Genomic DNA, 19,646 nt, shown 5'->3' on the forward strand with positions numbered 1-19,646 from the left:
AGGGCCACAGTTCCATCCTGGTTTTGTTGCACCACTTCTCGTCTAGGCATGAATTTTGTTTAACTTGATTTTAGTGCACAAAGTCAAAAAGACTGTTTGTAAATGCTACAATTTCAGTTTCGCTTTTAATTCCAAGGATCAGGACCTCTTGTTGGTTCATAGACTCCAATGTCATTCTCTTGGTAACAGGGCCTTCTTAATGGCAGCTGTCTCAAACTGGAACTCACATTCATCCTGTGTTCTGAGCTGAATTTGCTGGATTTTAGGAAAGCCTTTCAGACTTATCTTTTTCTCTGCCTTAGGTGACGATCTTCCTTGCCTACTCTGTCGGGGCTCTACTTTTGTTGAGCATTGGCTTGTATTGTCTGGCTGCACCTTCAAGTGAATGCTGTGCTTCATAAAATATATATATCAATACAGAGACCTACCAATACCTTACACCCAATAAACCTATGGAGTTTGTAAGCCATCATCTCCAAGGCATTCTTGGTCAAGTCCCTTAGCTAATAGGTATACAACAGGACTAAACAAACCACAAATCGCTAGAAACAGTGTGTGGTTTCTATTTCAAAGCATAGTGGATTTATGTGCCTTTAGCTAGTGTGAACAGGATTAATACAGGTTAAGGCAGGCAGTCTCTAGAATCCATTTCAAATTCAATTTAACATGTTAAAAAGTACTTCCTAAACATTAAAAGACCATTCCTGTTGGCCCTCTTGTCTCAGCAATCCCCGATTTTATGAATAAAATGCAATGTTATGTACACAACAGGCGTTGTCTTTAAGATCTTTACCTAATTGTCTACACAGGCCTTTCACAAAGGAAAACTAACTGCAGAACAAATCTTAAAATACTTAAGCCTTTCTTCTGTGACTCCATCTTACCTTTTGCATAGCAGTTTGGGTTCACGGAGTGGTTTGCAAAGCGGATTTTGTTCCCTTTACGTGTTGCATCCACCACAAAATCTGTTGGAAGATTAATGAATTAATTAAAAGCAAAGCTAACGTGGCTTCCTGGAGCATACATTTGTTTTCTTGTTTATCTGAGCATTTTCAGTCACTATAAAATGTGAATGTACTGCAGCCTTTCCTAGTTATTTGTGTCAGGTAGTCATCAGGCAATCCAACCTTTTGATCTGCAGCATTTTTGCAAGGCTTGGAGAGTTCAAGAGTGTCTGAATATTCAAGGATGTTAATCCAAACATTGTGACTTCAGCTCTGCACTAAGTTCTTCAACACTTTATCGTTCAGCCAGAGAACGACAAGCTTTACAACAACGAACATATGGATGCCACCACTTCTTAATACAGTGAAAATATACATTACTGCTACACTTTTTTTGGTTCGTCCACACACTACAAATGTGCTACAGTACTGTGAACATTCAAGGGTATAGTGAATCTGCCCATCCCCTGTATGAGTTGGAGTTAGTGGAAATTAAATGGTAATTCTGAAAGAAACATGTTTCCAATGCATGAAATTGACCTCCAATGGGAATAAAAAGAATGAGACTATTCATACCATTGTTGAGATTGAAGAGGAAGCTGGACATGTACTTGTCATAAACTTTTCCCCGGCGATCTGCTTCATCCTGTGAAATCAGCTGCAGAACATACAGAATATACTATCAGGCTAGGCAATGGCATACTAAATGAAGCATGAATCAAGTAATTCATGACAATGGGCACATGTTTCCTTATATTGCAGTCATGAATTGCTGTATGACACACTGGAGAGGCTTTTCGGGTTGAACATCAGCAAATCCTCTCTAGCAAAATGGTCTACAGACTCTTTTGAAAGCTTGAATATTCATGGCATCTTAAGAAATGCTTTTTTGACTATTCCAGATAAGTTGGTCTCATGGACCATGAATTATGTTTTGTGTCGAAGAACCCAGACCTAACTGTGCAAGATGGCAGGTATATAGGCACTTTCTTCAGGAAGTAGAGTGCATTTTAAATGAAGTTCCTGCAGAAGAACCTCAGGAGAGGAAGATGCATAGGTAAAATAAAATCCATAATATAATCACACGTAGAACCTGTGCTTCAGTAGACCATTCATTATCAGCTTCCTGCTGTCTTTGTCTGTAAACCTTCCAGGCTGGAATGGAATGGGATTCACTCTGAATAAGGCATGCTGGGAAAAGGGAGCAGGATCCAAATCAGGACCCTAGCGTGACTATTACCCTGCTGCAGTAATGCATGTACTAATGCATCTACGGCACTGCGACCAGCTAATCAGTCATATTTGTTAATATCAGAGTCCTCCTACTACTCAGAGCAAAGCAATCAGGGATTTGTATCTCTGCAGCCAATACAGGAGATACAACATACATTTTGGACTCTTGCATCATAAATAATGAGATCAGAATGGCTGGGATGGACTGGTGTCAATTTAGTGAGGTAGAGATGGAAATTGGGAATGCTGAGAATTGCAGGAACGATTATTTTGTGCTTGGGTAAAGTAACAAGTTACCAACTAAGATTGAGACCATACTGTGGCTTATGTGACATCAAGGCTCTATAGTTTCCATCTTAGCTAATCTGATTTGCCCTATGAACACAGGTAATCTACCAACACTGATTTGAAACCCCCCCCCGGCACTCACACTAGCATTTTAGAGGTAGGATCAACAGGAGTTTCAAGGCCACTCCATATACCACCCTTGCATCATCTGCCCTCTATCAGATTTACCATCTACTGTGGCCCTCTTTGCCACTGCCATATATAGCTTCAATCAGGTCATTGGTTGCCATTTAGTAGAATAGATCATGTATTGTAGTGGATACCTTCATAACCTTGGATACAGGGGACCTGGGGTTTAATCCTGGCATCAGCACTTGAGAAACTTCTAAAGATTGTGAGCAAATCATTTAAGCTTTCTGTGCTTGAAATTGTAAAAATATGTAACGTAAAACAGAGGTGAATATGCGTATTGTAAATTATATCTGGTCCATTGTTATTGTAGCATTCAGGTTAGCACCAACTGGATCTCCACTGACCAATAAATCAGTCTATGCCTATGATCAAATATAGTTAATTATTACGATGTACAGCACTTCTGCTAGAAATGCCTTCTTTAGAAATAATAATAAAAAAAGCTGCTTCAGCATCAGAAATCCAAAATGCCTTGAATTCATTACTTGCAAGAGTAGTACTATGAAATCAGAAACAAGTGTGTTTCTGATTCCTTTAAATTAAGCAAGTGTCACTAACATTTCAAAGGAGATCACCTACCTCTCCGCAATACTCCGAGATGAACTCGTTCTTCTGCACTGAATCCTTGATGAATGTTCCCCAGCCCGCTACATCTGATGGCGCCAGCAATAGGTGCTATAGTGCAAAACATTAACACCATTTGTGACCTGCTACAATGACAGGTCATTTGTACATAGGTTAAATAATGTCAAACTAGACCTCCTATTCACCCACCCTTACAGTCGCTAAAAGATTAATTGTTTGGAACCGTCTCTTCCCCACCTCACTTAAATCCAACAAAGCAGAATATACTTTTAAAATATCAGAATTATCATCAAGGACTTTGAAGGATAGAGTACTATTCGGAAAGTCCCCGAGGGTCTGGCGAAATGGTAAGCTTAAGGCAATTATTTCACAGAAACCCATAAGGCAATTATTTCACAGAAACCCAGGTTCTATACTTTAAACTGCATGCATAAGGATACCCATGTACATTAGTTAAACAATCTATGATAGAAGGAGGAACTACTGCCACCAAAGCCAAAGAAGTCACTCGAAACAGTGACACGTCACTACTTTTTCCCCACACTCTAATAAAATCACTGAAGACATTGGAATGACTTCTAGGGCTTGACCGGCCGCTGTTCTCTTATAGGTGAGGTTGCAACATCAAAGACCATCTTGTGTGAGCCTGTAAATTGCCTAAGAGATTGTTGTATTACGATGCTTTGGGTCATCTTAAATGTTAAAATGGAGTCACCAGAGATTTCATAGCCAACACAAATGTCTTTATATGAAACAATGAAAACCATGAACTAGCAAACTTCTCCACCTGTATTTCTCCTTGTGTAATTTATCTCATCACATGCCTGTGCAATGTATTCTACAATTTACTCTACAATGGCCACACAACACAGAGGCTCAAACAAGGAATAGGTCAGCCCAGGAGCAGCATTCGGCGCAAGGTCATCAATGCCCCTCTAGTTGACCATTACATACAGGTTAACAAAAATGAGGGCAAGCATTGAAACTATTACAAAACCAACACGCGGAGGCATCATTGACGAAACTGCAAATCAATTGCGGAAGGACAAAATAGAATAGACTAATGGCATTTCATTATAAGAATCTGATCATTTGAATGTAGTATTCAAATGTGCTCAATGGAACAGGTTTTGTCCGCATACAATCATATGATTAAGTTTGTTTTGGAGTTGATTTTCGTGTTTTGATATTTGTAGATCTTCAATTAAATTATAAACACTGCAAATGATTGTATCAACCCTTTGATCTTTGATTGTTTTAGCCTCCAGCGAGTTAATTTTCCATTTTGGCTATCCTTCCTCCAATTCTGTACAAACCATTTCAATTTTTATTTTTTCTCCCTTCCTAAACAAAATTGTTCCAATTTTAGTTTTAGAAATCCTGCACAATCATGCACTCCTCATTTATATGAATCCTTTGGCTGGCTGAGTTCTCACTCGCTACCATACTTAATCTCCTACTAGTGGCACTGCACTCTTTGAGAGTCAAGTTTTGGTCCTCTTATCTTTTGTAATATTGACACTTCTGTTTTGGTGGGCATTTCACCCCTTACTCTTATAATTTCTCCACTACACATTGCTGTGTATTTTCATACAATTATGCTTCTCTTGCCTCACATTTTCCACTAATATATTATTCTCAATGCTCTTCGTGAGCATATTACTTGTTCAAAATTGGTGACCATTGTAAATAAAATTTCTGGATTACTCAAAAAAGGACAACTAACACAGTTTGTAACTAAATGACAATGGAGCTAATCCATCACCCTATAATTGAAACAATTTGTAGATAAACGAGGCCTTTTGAACCACTGTTTTTACATATTTCATTGTACCCAAGGTTCCGTTTGACATATTGGGATAGCCTTGTTTTTTACAAGTAGAAGAATATGGAGCAGCAAAATGACCAATTTAGACTCTATTAAATTATTCTTGTGTGAATACAAGACTCTTGGGTGCTTACTAACCTAGGACGAATACAGCAATCTGTGCCACACCTAATGTTCAATTAGAGTTCATACTTCACAATTTTCTCACAATTCTGTATTTGTAAGTACGGTGTTACACTATATAAAACACCTGCATCCAGCCAAAGATTCTGCTCCTGTTTTAATTCACACTCCTGTTGAGTACTCTTTATATTCCTCTAGCCAAGCTCACAACTCCCTGTGACTCCATGCTCTCACCTATTTACTTAAGATCCATCATATCAATGTGGCAAATATCTGATGCCACATTGATATGACAATGAAACGTTCAAAATCCTATGTTTGAGTTTATCGTGAGTGGTCGTCAGTCTGCCCTTTGTGATTTTGCTTCAGTTGGGTAAAGTTTATTCTGTATTTGCTTACTTTTCCGTTCTTCACCTCCATCTCCACACTTTTGCATATTGCTCTGAGGGTGCCGCCTAATGGCAAACCTGTGATAACACACGTCGAGCTAGAAGTGTTGCTTAGGTCCTGCTCAAATGAAGCTCACATTTGGATATCAACCTTCTCCACAGCAAACCTTCTTGCCTGAACATGACAGATACCTACAGATCAGAGCTTTAACATGACAATAAAAAGATGTACAAAGCCAAAAGCATCATGAACTAGATCTTCAAGACATTAGAAGAAAATGTCACAGGTCTGAGAGAATAAAGCATATGGCGTATTGTTGGAACAAACATGTTTTACTCGGGTGATTAAAACGTGCTATCCTTCAGAATCACATATTCCTTGTGAGCACATTCCTCTACATTATTTAAACAGCAATTAGCAAAATACCACATACGTGAGGTGTAGGAAGTGCTATATAAATATTCACAATCTCCCTTGTGAGCACATCACTATGTGATACAAATTGCGTTTGCCAAACTTATAGGCGCCTCTCTATATCGAACAATTTCTCTATCACACAACCATTGTGCTCTTGGTGAGGCAATGAAACAAGGCACTGGGACAGATAACCTGCGTTTCCATGCTGGTTTAAGAAGAAAAAAATAAGGCTTCAATACCTTTTTCAGGCCACGCTGGATGCTGCAGTTCTTGCAGGAAACTACCTTAGATTCCCAGTGCTCAGATGCCCCACATGTAAGGCACAGATCAGGGTCGCACTCCCGCACAGCCAGGTAACAGGGACACTGCTTGGTATTGCACTGGGTTTTACAGCGACAACCTGGGAATCGATTCTGGCCTAGAAAAAATGGCGATGCATGACATAAATCAAAGTGTGATTGAGTTTTACAGTCATCTACATAGTTGATTTTATTCAAAACTCAGGAATTTGCTTGACTACTCGAAGAAGGAGATATGAGGAGAAGATACAATTGCATATACAGAAAGCCTTATGACTGTGGATGGAGTTCAAAGGCCATGTTTTCTAGTTTTGGGGTCTGACCAAGCAAAATGCCAATGCAGGAAATATAACCCAGACATCTAGTACGTGCAGGAAGCATTTACTTGCGCACTCTGAACTGTCTGAAGAGCTGAATATGACCCAAGTGAGAGAGCCGGGTGTTTCAGGAGATCCAAACACTCACCGGAGGCCAACATACCCTTCACAAGAATTTCCTGAGTATCTGCAAAGGATTTGGGGTCAGATACATGGTGCACTTTATGCTGTGAAACCGTATCACCAAATATAGCAACTTTGGCGATTTCTGAGCTGCCACGTCCCTTAGGCCTAGTGTCTAAAGGTGAATGATTAATAATAGTTAACCAGTTACCCTCAAGTCCAATAAAATTATAGATGGGTAACTGAACAACAGGGTGTTTTTCGCCAAGAGGCTCTAAGTAACATCGTACATAAAGAAAGTGAACCTCGAGTTCTTTATGTCACTCTGAACCGTCTAAGGTGATAAACTTTACTTTTATTCACAGTTAGCCATGTAAACAAGTTACGTACATTCAGCAACAGTCTTTCACACTAGATATTCTATCTAACCGCAGATTCCTCTCCTTGAAAATATCCCAAGGTACCAGACTGGATCTGCAACTTTCAGATGCAGTGCTTATGTACACTGGTAGGTGGCAGTACGCAGCTCCAGCTGACTTCGGTCGAATCTGTCCGTGACGAATAGAGCTGCATTTCGGCACCACCCATGCATGCTGCCAGCAGTTTGTTTCGCAATCTTGCCCACGTCCTCAGACGCAGAGCCCATCAGCAGATTGGAAGGGCCAGTGTGCAGATTACTAAATTGGGACCTTTTTAGATGGAAAAGGAGACCATGCTCCAGAACAGCATGGTGGAAGGGTGGTGATGAAGCTGCAGTTAGTTACAGTACCCACCAGAAAGAGCATTGCTGAAGGTAGGTCACTGATTCATCTACCGAATACTTCTAACGGTTCACAAGGGTAACTAACTAAGTACTGATTCTTCACCTAGTGAATAACTACTAAAGCAGTACATCCCAAGGTAGTGGACTGTGGGATTGCTCAGGTCAAAAGGTCCTGCAGAAATAAATTGGCAAAATGCCCATCCCAACAGACCTGACTGGTGAGGCAATCATTCTTCATGAATGTGTGCACTGATGCCTGTGTAGCAGCCTGACAAATATTCACAGCAGGCACTCTGGACTGGTATGTGGCCCAGAGCAATTACCAGTGCAGGTTTTAGTTCAACCATACCATCCATCACTTTTTAGTATACTTTCGTGTGCCACTTCAGGCTTTCTGGAGACTGCTTCTTAATCAATACCCAGCAGATCCTAAAACAGAAGACCTTCCATCACCATATGGTTAGTTTCTTCACCACCTTGTCTTTCTTTGCTCCAAAGAACTCCACAAAGACCGATTGTCCACCCAGTGTTCCTTGGCACAATCAACGTGAAAGCTCAGTGCTCTTTTGGGATCTAGGCAATGGAGTCTCACCTCTTTCCAGGGATTAGTTGGAGCAGAGGTCAGAAGAGTGATAGACTGCTTTCCTGTCATGCCAGACAAGCTGAGTTCTTAAAACTGGCTTTTTCAGGGAAAAAAGGTGTTATAAAGGTAAGTGAATTGAGGGGGCCTGAAACTCCCTCATGCAACACTGATGTCATTGCAACCAGAAAGACCCCTTTCAAGATCAGGAGACATGATGGATAAATGTGTATCGGCCTAAAAGGGGTACACATTGGGAAAGGAAGAACCAAATGTAAGTCTCACTCTACCATAACTAAGGGCTTTGCCGAAAATATAAGATGCAAAGTTTAAAAGAAATGACATCACAGCAGGTGATCTGAATAAGAACAGCTGGTCCGTCAGCCATAGATAGGCAGGGCCAATAAGTAACCTTTCGCAAGACACCCAACAGTTTGGCATGCAGTGGGGGTCTGTTTTGTGGATGCAGCACTAAGCTACTTATCCCAGCACCCAGTGTAAAGTGATTTTACCTAGCTGCCAAAGTCACATCAATGACTTTGGAAGGGAAATAAAAAAAGACATCAACTCCCGCCACTCAGTCTCCACACATGAAGGTGCAGGTGGTGCAGACCCATGTACAAGACCCTGCCCTGCTGCTGGGAGGTATCAGCAGGACAGCATACAGGAATCCTGTGCTCCACTCTAGGTGGAATGTGTCTCAGAGAGAGAACGTTCTTGCCAACTCCTAAGCACAAAAGGGGTTACAGTGCATGTCCTTGGCAGGGGTGAAGAGATCAAGTCAAGGCTCTCCCCAATTCTGTAACACGCCCAGCACTACCTCCCGGTGTGATGCCATTCATGATCAGGTAGGCATCGTCAGCAGAATTCAGCCACCCATGCATTTAAAGATTCTACAGGTGGTTCACGACCAGAGAAATGCCCTGAAAACCTATCCAAGTTGCGATAACCAGAGACTCTTCACAAAGAACCCAGGACACCACCCAGCCAGTTGCAGTACCGCCTAGCAGTAGTGTGGTCCAGAAGAACTTGCACCAGCCTCACTTTAACCGCTAGCAGGAAGTCCTTCAATGACCAGAGAACTGCCTGCAACAACAGCAAAGGGTCTTAGCCATAGACCAGAGTACTCCGATCTCTACTTCTCCAGATGGCCTCTCCAATCCAGTAGTGACAGATCCGTCACAATCATCAACTGTGGGTGGGGCAGGGAGAGGGATCTGCCGCTGCACCAACTGCAGTCAAGTAGCCACCACTGTAGATCTTTTGCAGGCTCCTCCATAATCTGGATGAAATCTGACAAGTGCCCCTGGTGCTGGCCACACTGAAACTTCAGACCCCCACTGCAGAGCTAACATGCACCATCTGGCATCCCAAATGTACAGGACATGTTGATCCGGAAGCGAGACCCAGAAGCACACTGTATCCAGGATGGCTCTGATGAAATGAAAGCTCTACGAATGTGTCTGGTTCGACTTTGACATGTTGTGAAAACTCCAATGATGTAAGGAGGTTTGCCATCATCAGGTATTTGTCTGCAACAGACTGATGAGCCTGCATTCAACAGCCAGTCAGAGGTAGAAGAAGACTGGTAACCCCAACCTCTGAAGATGGGCAGCCACCACTGCCATCACCTTTGTGAACAATCAAGGGGCACTGATGAGCTGAAAAGGAGCAGGACAAACTGCAGGAGCTCCTGCCTCACCTTTAACTGTAGGTAGCACCTGAGGGTTTGCACGACAGGGATATGGGAATAGCCATCCTGCAGATCCAACACCACCACTAAGTCTCTTTGATCCAGGGCAGAAAACCTGGGCCAGTACGAGCACTTGAATTTGTTCTTTCACAGGAAGACACAGGGCAAAGAACTAAAATAGGATTAAGGCCCAAGTCTTTTTCTGCACTAAGAAGTAGCAGGAATAACTTCCAATCGACACTTCGGAGACTAGTACCCACTCTATGGCTCCTCTGGCCAAAACAGCCTGTCTCTCCTTGCACAACATGGAAAGATGGTGCTCTTGAAGCAGCTCCAATATAGATAGCGGGCCAAAAACGAAAGGCAAGGCATATCCCGTTGGACGATTTGAAGGACACACCTGTCAGTTGTGATACTCTGCCACTAATGGAGGATGTAGCTGCCCCGTTCTCCTAAAGGGTGGGGGTGTTGCTGTCCTAGCCACCTACAGGGTGGGCGTGCGCTACCAAGGGTGCACTAAAGAGGTTTTGTTTTAACAGAGGGATGGAGAATTGGGGTGTACACTGCCAGGGATGGCCCGGTTGTTGTTCCTGGAGGTCACAGCCCCAGCCTCAAAAGGGCTTGGAGGTCAGTTGCGCAGGTGGCAGGGCCCGATGCTGCAGGTAGAGCAAACACCTGGCATATTCCTCAAAAGGGGCAACACTGTTGGGGAGACTGCTGAATTGGTGCCAAAAGGCCCAAATAACAGGTCGTGGCTTGGCTCTTTAAAATACTCCAGGGCACAGTTCAAGTTTTTGTGGAACAGGCAGGAACCAGCAAAAGGCATGTCCACAAGGGATGCCTTGACATGCTTCGAGATACCTGTGGATCTCATCCATGTGTGGCGCTGAAACACCACACTTCTCCCAGAAGTCCTTCCTAGACAATCAGTGGTGTGTAGGCCTGATCACACAGCAATATTAGCTGCATCCAAGGCATCCTGAATGGTTTGACCCAAGGAAGCCCACAAGTCTTCTGAAACTGCCAGTAAAATCTCACTACTGAGTCCCAAAGAGCAGGAGGCAGCTGGAGGTGACTGAACCCTGGGCAAGGGTGGCCGACAAAAAACATCTTCTTACTAAACCTTCTCACATGTTTAAACTCTGTCTGGACTAGTAGTTAGAAAAGCATTAGGGTTCACTTTACTGTTAATGGTGGAAGCCTGCACCACAAATCTAGGGCTTAAATGCTATGTTTAAATATAAATAAATAAATAAAAATTATTGGTGACACTTAGAGCTCGTCTATGGTGACATGCGACTTGGTCACTAACTCGAGGGCCAGAACATGGTTTATCCCAAGTGCCTAAGATGGTATCAGTGAGGACCTCAATGAAGGTCAGAAAAGAATCTATCAGTGCTTAGTGAGGCAAAAGGACCTCAGTAAGCGCATTTGTTTTTATCTCCATAGAGGACAAGTGAAAGTGTAGGACTTCAGCAGCTCTCCAAACAACTATGGCAAAAGGATGCACTTTTCTCCGTTGCTGGCCCATGAGGGGAAACCAACCCAGTATCAGTTGCGGTATCCAGTCTATTAACATCTCACAGTCTACAGCAAGTTATCCTCATCAAATGGTAGGGAAAACTCATCCCATCACCCCCATTGTAGTCTACATATGGCGGACTCTGGTCGGAGTCTGATCCAAAAAATTTGGTGCAATGTCTGTGCATGAGTGCACAGTAACGGTGCCTCAGTTATAGGGACTGAGAATTGACTACATCACATTGGGATCGGAATGTGGCCTTGTCAAGATAAATTCAACTCAGAGTCAGATAGCATGATAGGTTGTGGATCCTCCTCGCTGCCAGTGGCATTAGTGCCAGACATAACATCCAAGGGAACGGTTCAATTTTGCTTTGGACCAGATGTCACCATCAATGCTTGTGCAGAGCGCAAAGCCCACACAAGTGGCATAGAGGACTGATTCACCAGCGGTAACCCAACTGAAGGCCCATGCAGATCTTTTGGGCCCAAAGGGGTACAAGAGAGCCTGAAGCAAGCCAAAGATGCACCAGTGTTGCTGATAGACCCGTAAACTTGGGGTGCATCTGGAACATTGTTAGAAATTGCAGTTTGATGTAAGCAGAATGAGATCTGAAGGCATGGTGACACCCCTTGCATCATCTCTGAAGTTCAAGAAAGGTGAGAAGGGGCAAAGTCCCACTTGAACTGTCGTAGTTTGACTCTTGCTCTAGACAAGACTGCTGGTCTTGGGAGGGAGGGCAGTACTTATGTTTGTAGACAACTAGGCCAATACTACAAGAAGTTGCAACTGTCATCCCAACCCTCCCGGCTCACAAGCAGTACCTCACCAAAACCCCAAGCAGTAGAAGGTGATTTGTGGCAGCCTTTACACACAGACTCAGGATTGCAACATCTCAGGGAGGTCGTGGTTAAATGGAGCTTCCTTTTGAATGTACCCATAGATCACGGCCACAATAAAGATCTACCATGGGAACGACTTCGGGAGCTGGTCTGCACTTTTATCAACTTTGACCAAGAGCAGGACCTGCGTCTTGCATTGTATTCTCAGATGGCTTTCGGATTCATCTGGGTACAATTGTAGCACGCCTTGCAGTAGTGTGCTGAGTCCAAACACCAGAGGTACATTTCGTGGGGATCTGTCAGAGAGATCTGTTTGCAACAGTCCCTACAAGGATGGAATACCTTCGCTTGCACACGGGAAGAATTTAGGAGGAAAAAAAAAACAGTTGAGAAAAAACTCTTTAAGGTATGAAGAAATGGAGCCATGCTCCAGATCCCCATCGGAAGGAGCAGAAAGGAACAGACATTAGCACAGTGGGTGGCGCTTTTATGCTACTCTGTCTGTTTTGGAGCAGAACAAAGTCAATGTAGAGCCACAAGAAACACTGCTTTTTGAGTTTGCTGATCCAGTCTGAATCTTGGGAATATCCACAAAGTAAGCAATGTGCAGTCAGAAATATTAATAAAAAACAGTTTTATGTTGCATGAAGGGCCCACACCAAACCCAAAAGAAATACATTAATACAATGGCTATGAATAGAAAGTTGCTTTTGTTATGTCACAGCAATGGAGGGCATGTTTTGTTTCTTAATGCTGTGGCATAACAGCAATGAATAACAGCATTTTCACAATTCTGTTCATGATAGTGGATAGTGATAGGACCCATGCATAACAGCATAATTCAGCATATGCTCTGCATTGGTTCATATTCATAAAGCACTCCACATGTGCTGATTACCCCAACACTCTATTACCCAGGTGCAGGACATATCTGACTGCTACACTTGGAGTGGTAATTCTGGGTCACAAACTGTGCACAATGGTTCAGTCGGTACTTTGCTTGCCAGTCAGACAGAGTTCACACGCGACAACAAATAAGAACATTAGGCAGTAGTTTCAAGGCACAGCACGGTGCACTCGGTTAATGCATCCAAAAGGAGTGGGACTGAGGAATATTAGATGACCAAACATATCTTGCAGGGTGACATTCTCTCATTGAACAGAAGTATATAGTTGGATGACCAATTTCAAAAGTTTCTTAAGTTTGACTTACAATCTGGGTTACACTGACAAAACTTCTCACAGAAATTTTGAGTCATGATGCAAGGACAGGTGCTGTCGCATTGGTGATCAGGGTGATAGCATGGCTGGTAGTTGTACACTTGATTGGCAGAATTGTCTAAAATAATAGAAAAACCATGTTAGACAGATGATATGTATTTAAAGAGTAAACACAATGTGCTGTCTCTCAAGAGTGGTACTTCCAAATATTGTTTTGAGAAACCTCTGAACATCACAAGTCGCTGCCTTGGAAATGAGCACGTGTTTTTGAGAATGGGATTCATGAGTTTGTTGGAATTTGTGTCTAATGAGGCAGGAACCATGTGGCCATGGGAAGGTATCCCTGTGACTGGTGAGGAAAGACCTTTCTGGTCTGGAAAGGGATCACAGGTTAAATGGAAGTGATCCCACATTTTGTAGCAATGGAAGAGATTGAACACCTTGTTGCAGCAATTGAGAATGCTCTGCCCAGTGGCCCTGTGTCCAGAGGTGTGCTACTTGGGGAGAACACCAAGTGCTGTACTGATCTGAATGCTCACTGGCCAAGTTTGAGCCAGGATCCATGTGGACTTAAAAGGTTATCATGGAGGTCTTAGGCTGGGAAATATATCTCAGCGGTCAGGCAGGTGGGGGTAAGGAACCCCGGCAGGCTTTGGGGGGGGGAGGCCACTGCTGTCTTTGGGGGGGGAGGAGGGGCCCCTGCTGTGTTGGGGGAGGAAGGGTGGAATGAACGCCTCTCTTGTGCGGGGGGGGGGAAGGAGCACTGCTGTCTTGGGGGGAAAGAATCCCTGCTGTCTTGGGGGAACCTCTGCTGTCTTAGGGGAAAGGAACTCCGGTGGTCTACATTATTTTTGTAGAACAGATAAGTGTGGCCCTTGGGAACAGAACCCATGCAGTATTGGCGATGGAAGCCAAGTAAACTTTGAAGGGGTGGAGAACGTGTTCTTCGGTAATGGGCCTGGCTGGTCTACCAAGCTGGAAACTAACATTTATGTATAAGCCCAAAAAAAAAAAAGGATAAGGACTAGCAAATTAAATCATTCCAAAAGCAAACGTGTTAAATATTACTCTAGTTGGGATCATCACTTCTAGGATTCCCTGACAAATATTACTTTTGATTTTCAAGTTGTGAGTGAAGTTGTAGTTACAGAATGTAACTAATTTAAGCTTTGTTGAAGCTTTGCACCATCAAATGCCTCCTTAGCTTAACAAACTTGCTGTACACACTTACTCTAGTAAGGCCCTTGCATATTCAATTTATGCTCAACCACTTGCATGGACACTCAACAATACAAGGAGGAGGTTCTTCTCTATGACATGAAACATTGTGTTGCTTTATCAACATTTGCAATATTACGGCTGATATGTTTCACTATGTACCAAGAGAAGGCCTGGAAACTCAAACCAATATTTGAATAATGATAACTGTTAGACCTGGCATCTTTGGCGTCCCCCTACTTCCCAGGTTGCTGCTGTGTGCTGGACTCTGTTTTTTGCTGTTTTTGTTACTCTGGGGACTTTATCACTGCGGACCACTGATAAAGTGCAAGTGCTCCTCCCTATGTGAAATTGTATGTGTAATTGGCTTTTCCATGATTGGCATATTTGATTTACTAATAAGTCCATTGTAAAGTGCACTAGAGGTGCTCAGTGACTATAAATCAAATGCTACTAGTGGGCCTGAAGCACTGGTTGTGACACCAACATGAGTAGCCCTGTAAACATAGCTCCGACCTGCCACTGCAGTGTCTGTCTGTGCAGTTTTAAACTGCGAATTCGACCTGGCAAATGGACCCACTTGCCAGACCCAAACCTTCCCTTTTTATACATGTAAGGCACCCCTAAGGTAGGCCATAGGTAGCCCCATGTGCAGTGCATGTTAGAGTGACATGTACTGAAGTGTTTAACATGTCCTAACAGTAAAATGCTGCCACATTCGTTTTTCACTGTTGAAAGACCTATGTCTCATTAACATGGGGGCTACCTTTAATTAACTTTTAAGTGCAGTTTCCCTTTGGGAGCAGTTAGAGAAATGGAGTTTGGTGTCTGAACTCACAATTTAAAAATACATCTTTTGGCAAAGTTGTTTTTTAAATTGTCAGTTTGAAAATGCCACTTCTAGAAAGTGGGCATTGTCTTGCTTAAAACATTCTGTGACTCTGCCTGCTTGTGTATTCCTTGTCTGGGTCAGACTGACAGTTGGGCTGTTTGTGGATCCCCTCAAGACAGGAACACACAGGGAGCTGGGGTGTAGCCTGCATATCCTGAATGGGCTGTGCCTGCCCTCCCACAATGCAGTGTCCAGCCCCATGGTGTGAGTCTGGAGCCAGGCCTGGGCAAGGCAGGATCTTGAACAAAAGAGACTTTCCTCTGAAGTTTGACTACTTCAAAGGCAGAAAGGGGTAGTGGACACAAGCTCCCAAATGATTAGGCTACTTCAAGATTCACTTCTAGGACCAAGAGGAATCTATGCCAAGAAGAAGAGCTGAAGTGCTGAGGAGAAGTGCTGCCCCTGGCTGTGACTGTGCTTTGTTGAGCTATCCTGCAGTTGTTGCTTCTGCCTGAGGAAGGGGACAAAGACTGGACTTTGTGGTATATTCTTGCTTGAGAAGACTCTCCAAGGTCTTGGACTGAGCTTGACCCCCGTTCTGAAGTCGGAGGGCCATCAAAGACTTCCTCTGCCAGCATCTGGACTCTCTGCTGAGACTCCTGCCCTGCCAAGTGGTGCCTCATCCAGTCCCTGGGCCCTTAAAAGGAGAAGCTGGTGGAAAAAAAGAAATCAAGAAGATCCAAGGAAACAGACTTCGGCCGTCTCAGGACTGATGCCGCTGCTGAATCCCTTGATGCCGCCTGCAACCAAAGCTGTGGTCCTCGCTGGAGTGTGACGACCCCACAGGCCCGACACTGCCGCAGCCTCACTGAAGTCTTCACCTCTGTAGAAATCGCTGCACCACATTGTGATCGCCGGATATAGACTCTGCCAGATGTGTGTGGATCCTGCGCTTCGCACCAACACCGCCTCACCTCCACCACTCCGCAGTAAGGACCTGATGTCGCTTCTGGATGCCTCCGCTCCTTCACTCTGCAGCACCGGAACAGACACCGACTCGGATCCAGCAACGCCGCAATCAGACTACCTGCACCGGCTTGTTTCCTCATTTTCACAAGGTACTGTACCTGGAGGTGTGTGAGACTCCGTGACTGGTGCCATTAGCGCCGAATTGTTGGGAACGACTCAGTCACGATGCCGTGATATCACCAAATTGAAGCATTTTTTGTTTCTAAGCTCTTTATTGAAGTTTAACATTTAAAAATTCATAACCTTGCCCGTGTATGTTGGATTTTTATTGTTTTGACCGTTTGCTCAGATAAAGATTGGGTATTTTTCTGGACTGGTGTTGAGTCATTTTGTAGTGTTTTGACTGTATTACTGTGTGTGTTGGTACAAATAGTTTACACATTGAGGCTGGGTTAAGCCTTTCTGCTCGTGCCAAGCTACCAAGGTGGTGAGCGGAGGTTAACCAGGTATGTTTCTCCTTCACCTCGACTAGAATGAGGGTCCTTGCTTTTACAGGGGGCAACCTGACTGCCAACCAAAAACCCAATTTCTAACAATAACAATGATTGCCAAGTGTGCTTTATGCTAAGGGTGCTTTCACCTTTTAGCTGCAGATTCAAATCCAGCTTAAATAGATCTCATCATATAATGCCTGATAAACCTTTGTGTATCTGTGAGCAGCTGCATTATAATCCAGAGTAAGGCAGCACATTTACTTCCAGCACTACCACTCAATCACAGAATTGGGCTATTGACACTCACAGCAGAGATATCAAGAAGTGAATTATCACTGAGAAAAAGCTCCTCCGTCACGGACAACACAGTTGAGGTATCTGGCTGAGAAACTGTTAAAGGTGGGGGAGGCAGATTAAAGCATGCATGGTAAGTGTCCACAATATTCCTATCCTCTTAAATATTTCTCAGGGTACTTTATGACATTAATTCTAAATACGTACATATGTAAATATGAGGTGCCCCATGTGAAAACAACAGCTCTGGAAAAGTCCTACGAGCATGGAATCCCCAGGGTCACCTCCAAGGGAACAACAGTTCACCCCCTAGAGTCCTCATGTTTACAACATGATGATTAGGTGTACATAAATTAAGTACATGTTGCTATAGCCCTAACTGGGAATTCGTACATGTTCAGCGTGCCAGACTATACCATAGTATACTCAAATTATTAATGTATTCATGGTCGAACACAATTAACTTTTTCCCTTATGGTTGTCCATCATATTAAGCTTACTATCTCTACTCTATACTTGCTCCTGTGCAACACAAACTATTTACTGGTGAACTAGAGTAAACATTTCAAAGATCTACTTTTTAGGTTGAGCATAGCAGCATGGAAGCACTGCTTTTCTGACGTGTTATCTATTTGGGCTTTTACCCACGCCCATTACTAATACTCGTTCATGGGCTTGCCCTTCAAAAATCCTTTATCATTGGTAAATGTTTTACGTTTGTAGCCCCTTGGGGCAGTTTGGTTACTGCCTTGGACATCGACCCATTACATGGCTAATTGCACTTCAGCCAATACGTTTGACTGCGAGCAAAGTTCTTTTGCCTTTCGTGTGTCTCCTTCGCGCTCATGGCATGGTCCTTTTATTCGGGTCATTTATGTGAAACTGTTTTACTTTACATTTTCAATTTATGTGGCAAGAAATGTCTGGTTAGGAGTTTACAATTCTAACTCGAGCAAATGTGAGACCCATTGCATTGCAAATGCTGGTTTTATATATTCCCCTGTGAATTTCCCCACAGTGTTCCTGAATGGTGGAGAGAAGAATTACCAATACACAGGTATTTCCAGTTAAATGTATTACAAAATCTGACACCCCACATGAATTCTATTGATTGCTGGTTCATTTCCACTACCATCATCTGGTAATAAGAAAGAAAGAGCACAAGAGCGAGAGAAAGACAAAGCCTCAAAAAAGTCCAATATATGGTTATGTTAAGTGAAAATTATAAGAAAACACCAAACCTTTCTTCATCTGAATCTTACGGCAGTGTGCAGCCCACAATCTGAAATACAAGCAAACACTGAAATGAGATAGTGCTAAAGAAGCCTGTAAAAGAGTGCTATCAATGGGAAAGCAAGACAGCCAAATGTAGAAAAATGAAAAACAAGGGGACAGATTTATAGAAAGACAAGAACCTAATTTACTGAACATATATTTTGACTCGGCGATTCTATCCATAGTCAAGGAGGTAATAGGCAATCTATTGATTAACAATAGACATTTGTATCGCTCTTGATCAGTGTTTTAGCTAGCAATCAGGGAAGGCTTTTGTTTTCAGGGAGACTACATTAATTCATTGCTTTTCCTGTAATATATACATATTTGGTATCACTTGATGAGCGTGTACCCAGGTGAAGAAGAGTATGAATAATAAATGACAGAGGGAAGTTTGAGTATTGCAATATTGGGATCTATACAACCACCCTTAAAGGCGACAAGCCTATTTCACCACAAGAGAACACAAACTGCACCACGTCTAAGAGAACAATAAAATATGCAATAAAGAGTGGGGTCTATAAATTCTACAGCTATCCTGTTATGCACACAGCTGTGACAATGTCATCTGGTATGCATCTCCATCCTCTACATAATATATCAATAACTTATTGTTGAGGCAAAGACACAAGTAGATAAGTGTTCTGATAAATTTAGGGTGATTCCCAAGGCAAGGGCAATGGGAACAGTTTTATCATTACTTCAGAGTCTCAAAACAATTGACAGCGACATTCACCACTTTCCCCAAATAAAGTATGCATCATAAAGCACTTGCCTGTGTTTTCGCTTCTTCTTTTGTGCAGTGGTCATTAATTCTTTTGTCGGCATTTTCAATATCAGAGAATCTTTCACAGCAAACTGAAAGACCTGAGAATGTAGAACAGGTCTTCTTCACTCACTGCAAACCTTAGTAAACAGTCACAGCTGATTTAGGTAAGAATGGGCAAGACTTCCAATTTCCACAGTGCCAGCAAGATATCATTTTAAAACTAGACTGGGGGAAATTTATATGACACTGTCGAATGTGATATCAGTTGTGTAGACACTGTGATGGGAGTCACCAGGCAGTAGTGATGGCTAACTAAGGTTAGTAATATCCAGTTAAAAAATATTCTAGATTTTTAGGATGAACCACTGGGTGAAACACCGAAAGCTGACAACAGGGCCATGGGGGAATATGGAAAAAAAGAGTCTTCCCTGGAAC

The 19,646-nt window shown here is 43.0% G+C and overlaps 1 protein-coding gene across 4 annotated transcripts in view; it reads right to left on the reverse strand.

Moving 5' to 3' along the window:
* EZH1 (enhancer of zeste 1 polycomb repressive complex 2 subunit) overlaps positions 1 to 19,646 on the reverse strand; it is a 205,650-nt gene that overhangs the window by 18,365 nt on the left and 167,639 nt on the right. For all 4 annotated transcript variants that reach the window (XM_069237723.1, XM_069237725.1, XM_069237722.1 and 1 more), the window contains 7 exons: positions 19,218 to 19,309; positions 18,409 to 18,449; positions 13,353 to 13,478; positions 6,240 to 6,418; positions 3,237 to 3,332; positions 1,521 to 1,602; positions 885 to 965 (listed from right to left, as the gene is read on the reverse strand). In XM_069237723.1, the coding sequence (XP_069093824.1) occupies positions 885 to 965; positions 1,521 to 1,602; positions 3,237 to 3,332; positions 6,240 to 6,418; positions 13,353 to 13,478; positions 18,409 to 18,449; positions 19,218 to 19,309 (697 nt within the window). The remainder of the gene's footprint in view (positions 1 to 884; positions 966 to 1,520; positions 1,603 to 3,236; positions 3,333 to 6,239; positions 6,419 to 13,352; positions 13,479 to 18,408; positions 18,450 to 19,217; positions 19,310 to 19,646) is intronic.

The sequence above is a fragment of the Pleurodeles waltl genome, chromosome 6 (genome assembly GCF_031143425.1).
Source record: "Pleurodeles waltl isolate 20211129_DDA chromosome 6, aPleWal1.hap1.20221129, whole genome shotgun sequence".
Lineage (NCBI taxonomy): Eukaryota > Metazoa > Chordata > Amphibia > Caudata > Salamandridae > Pleurodeles > Pleurodeles waltl.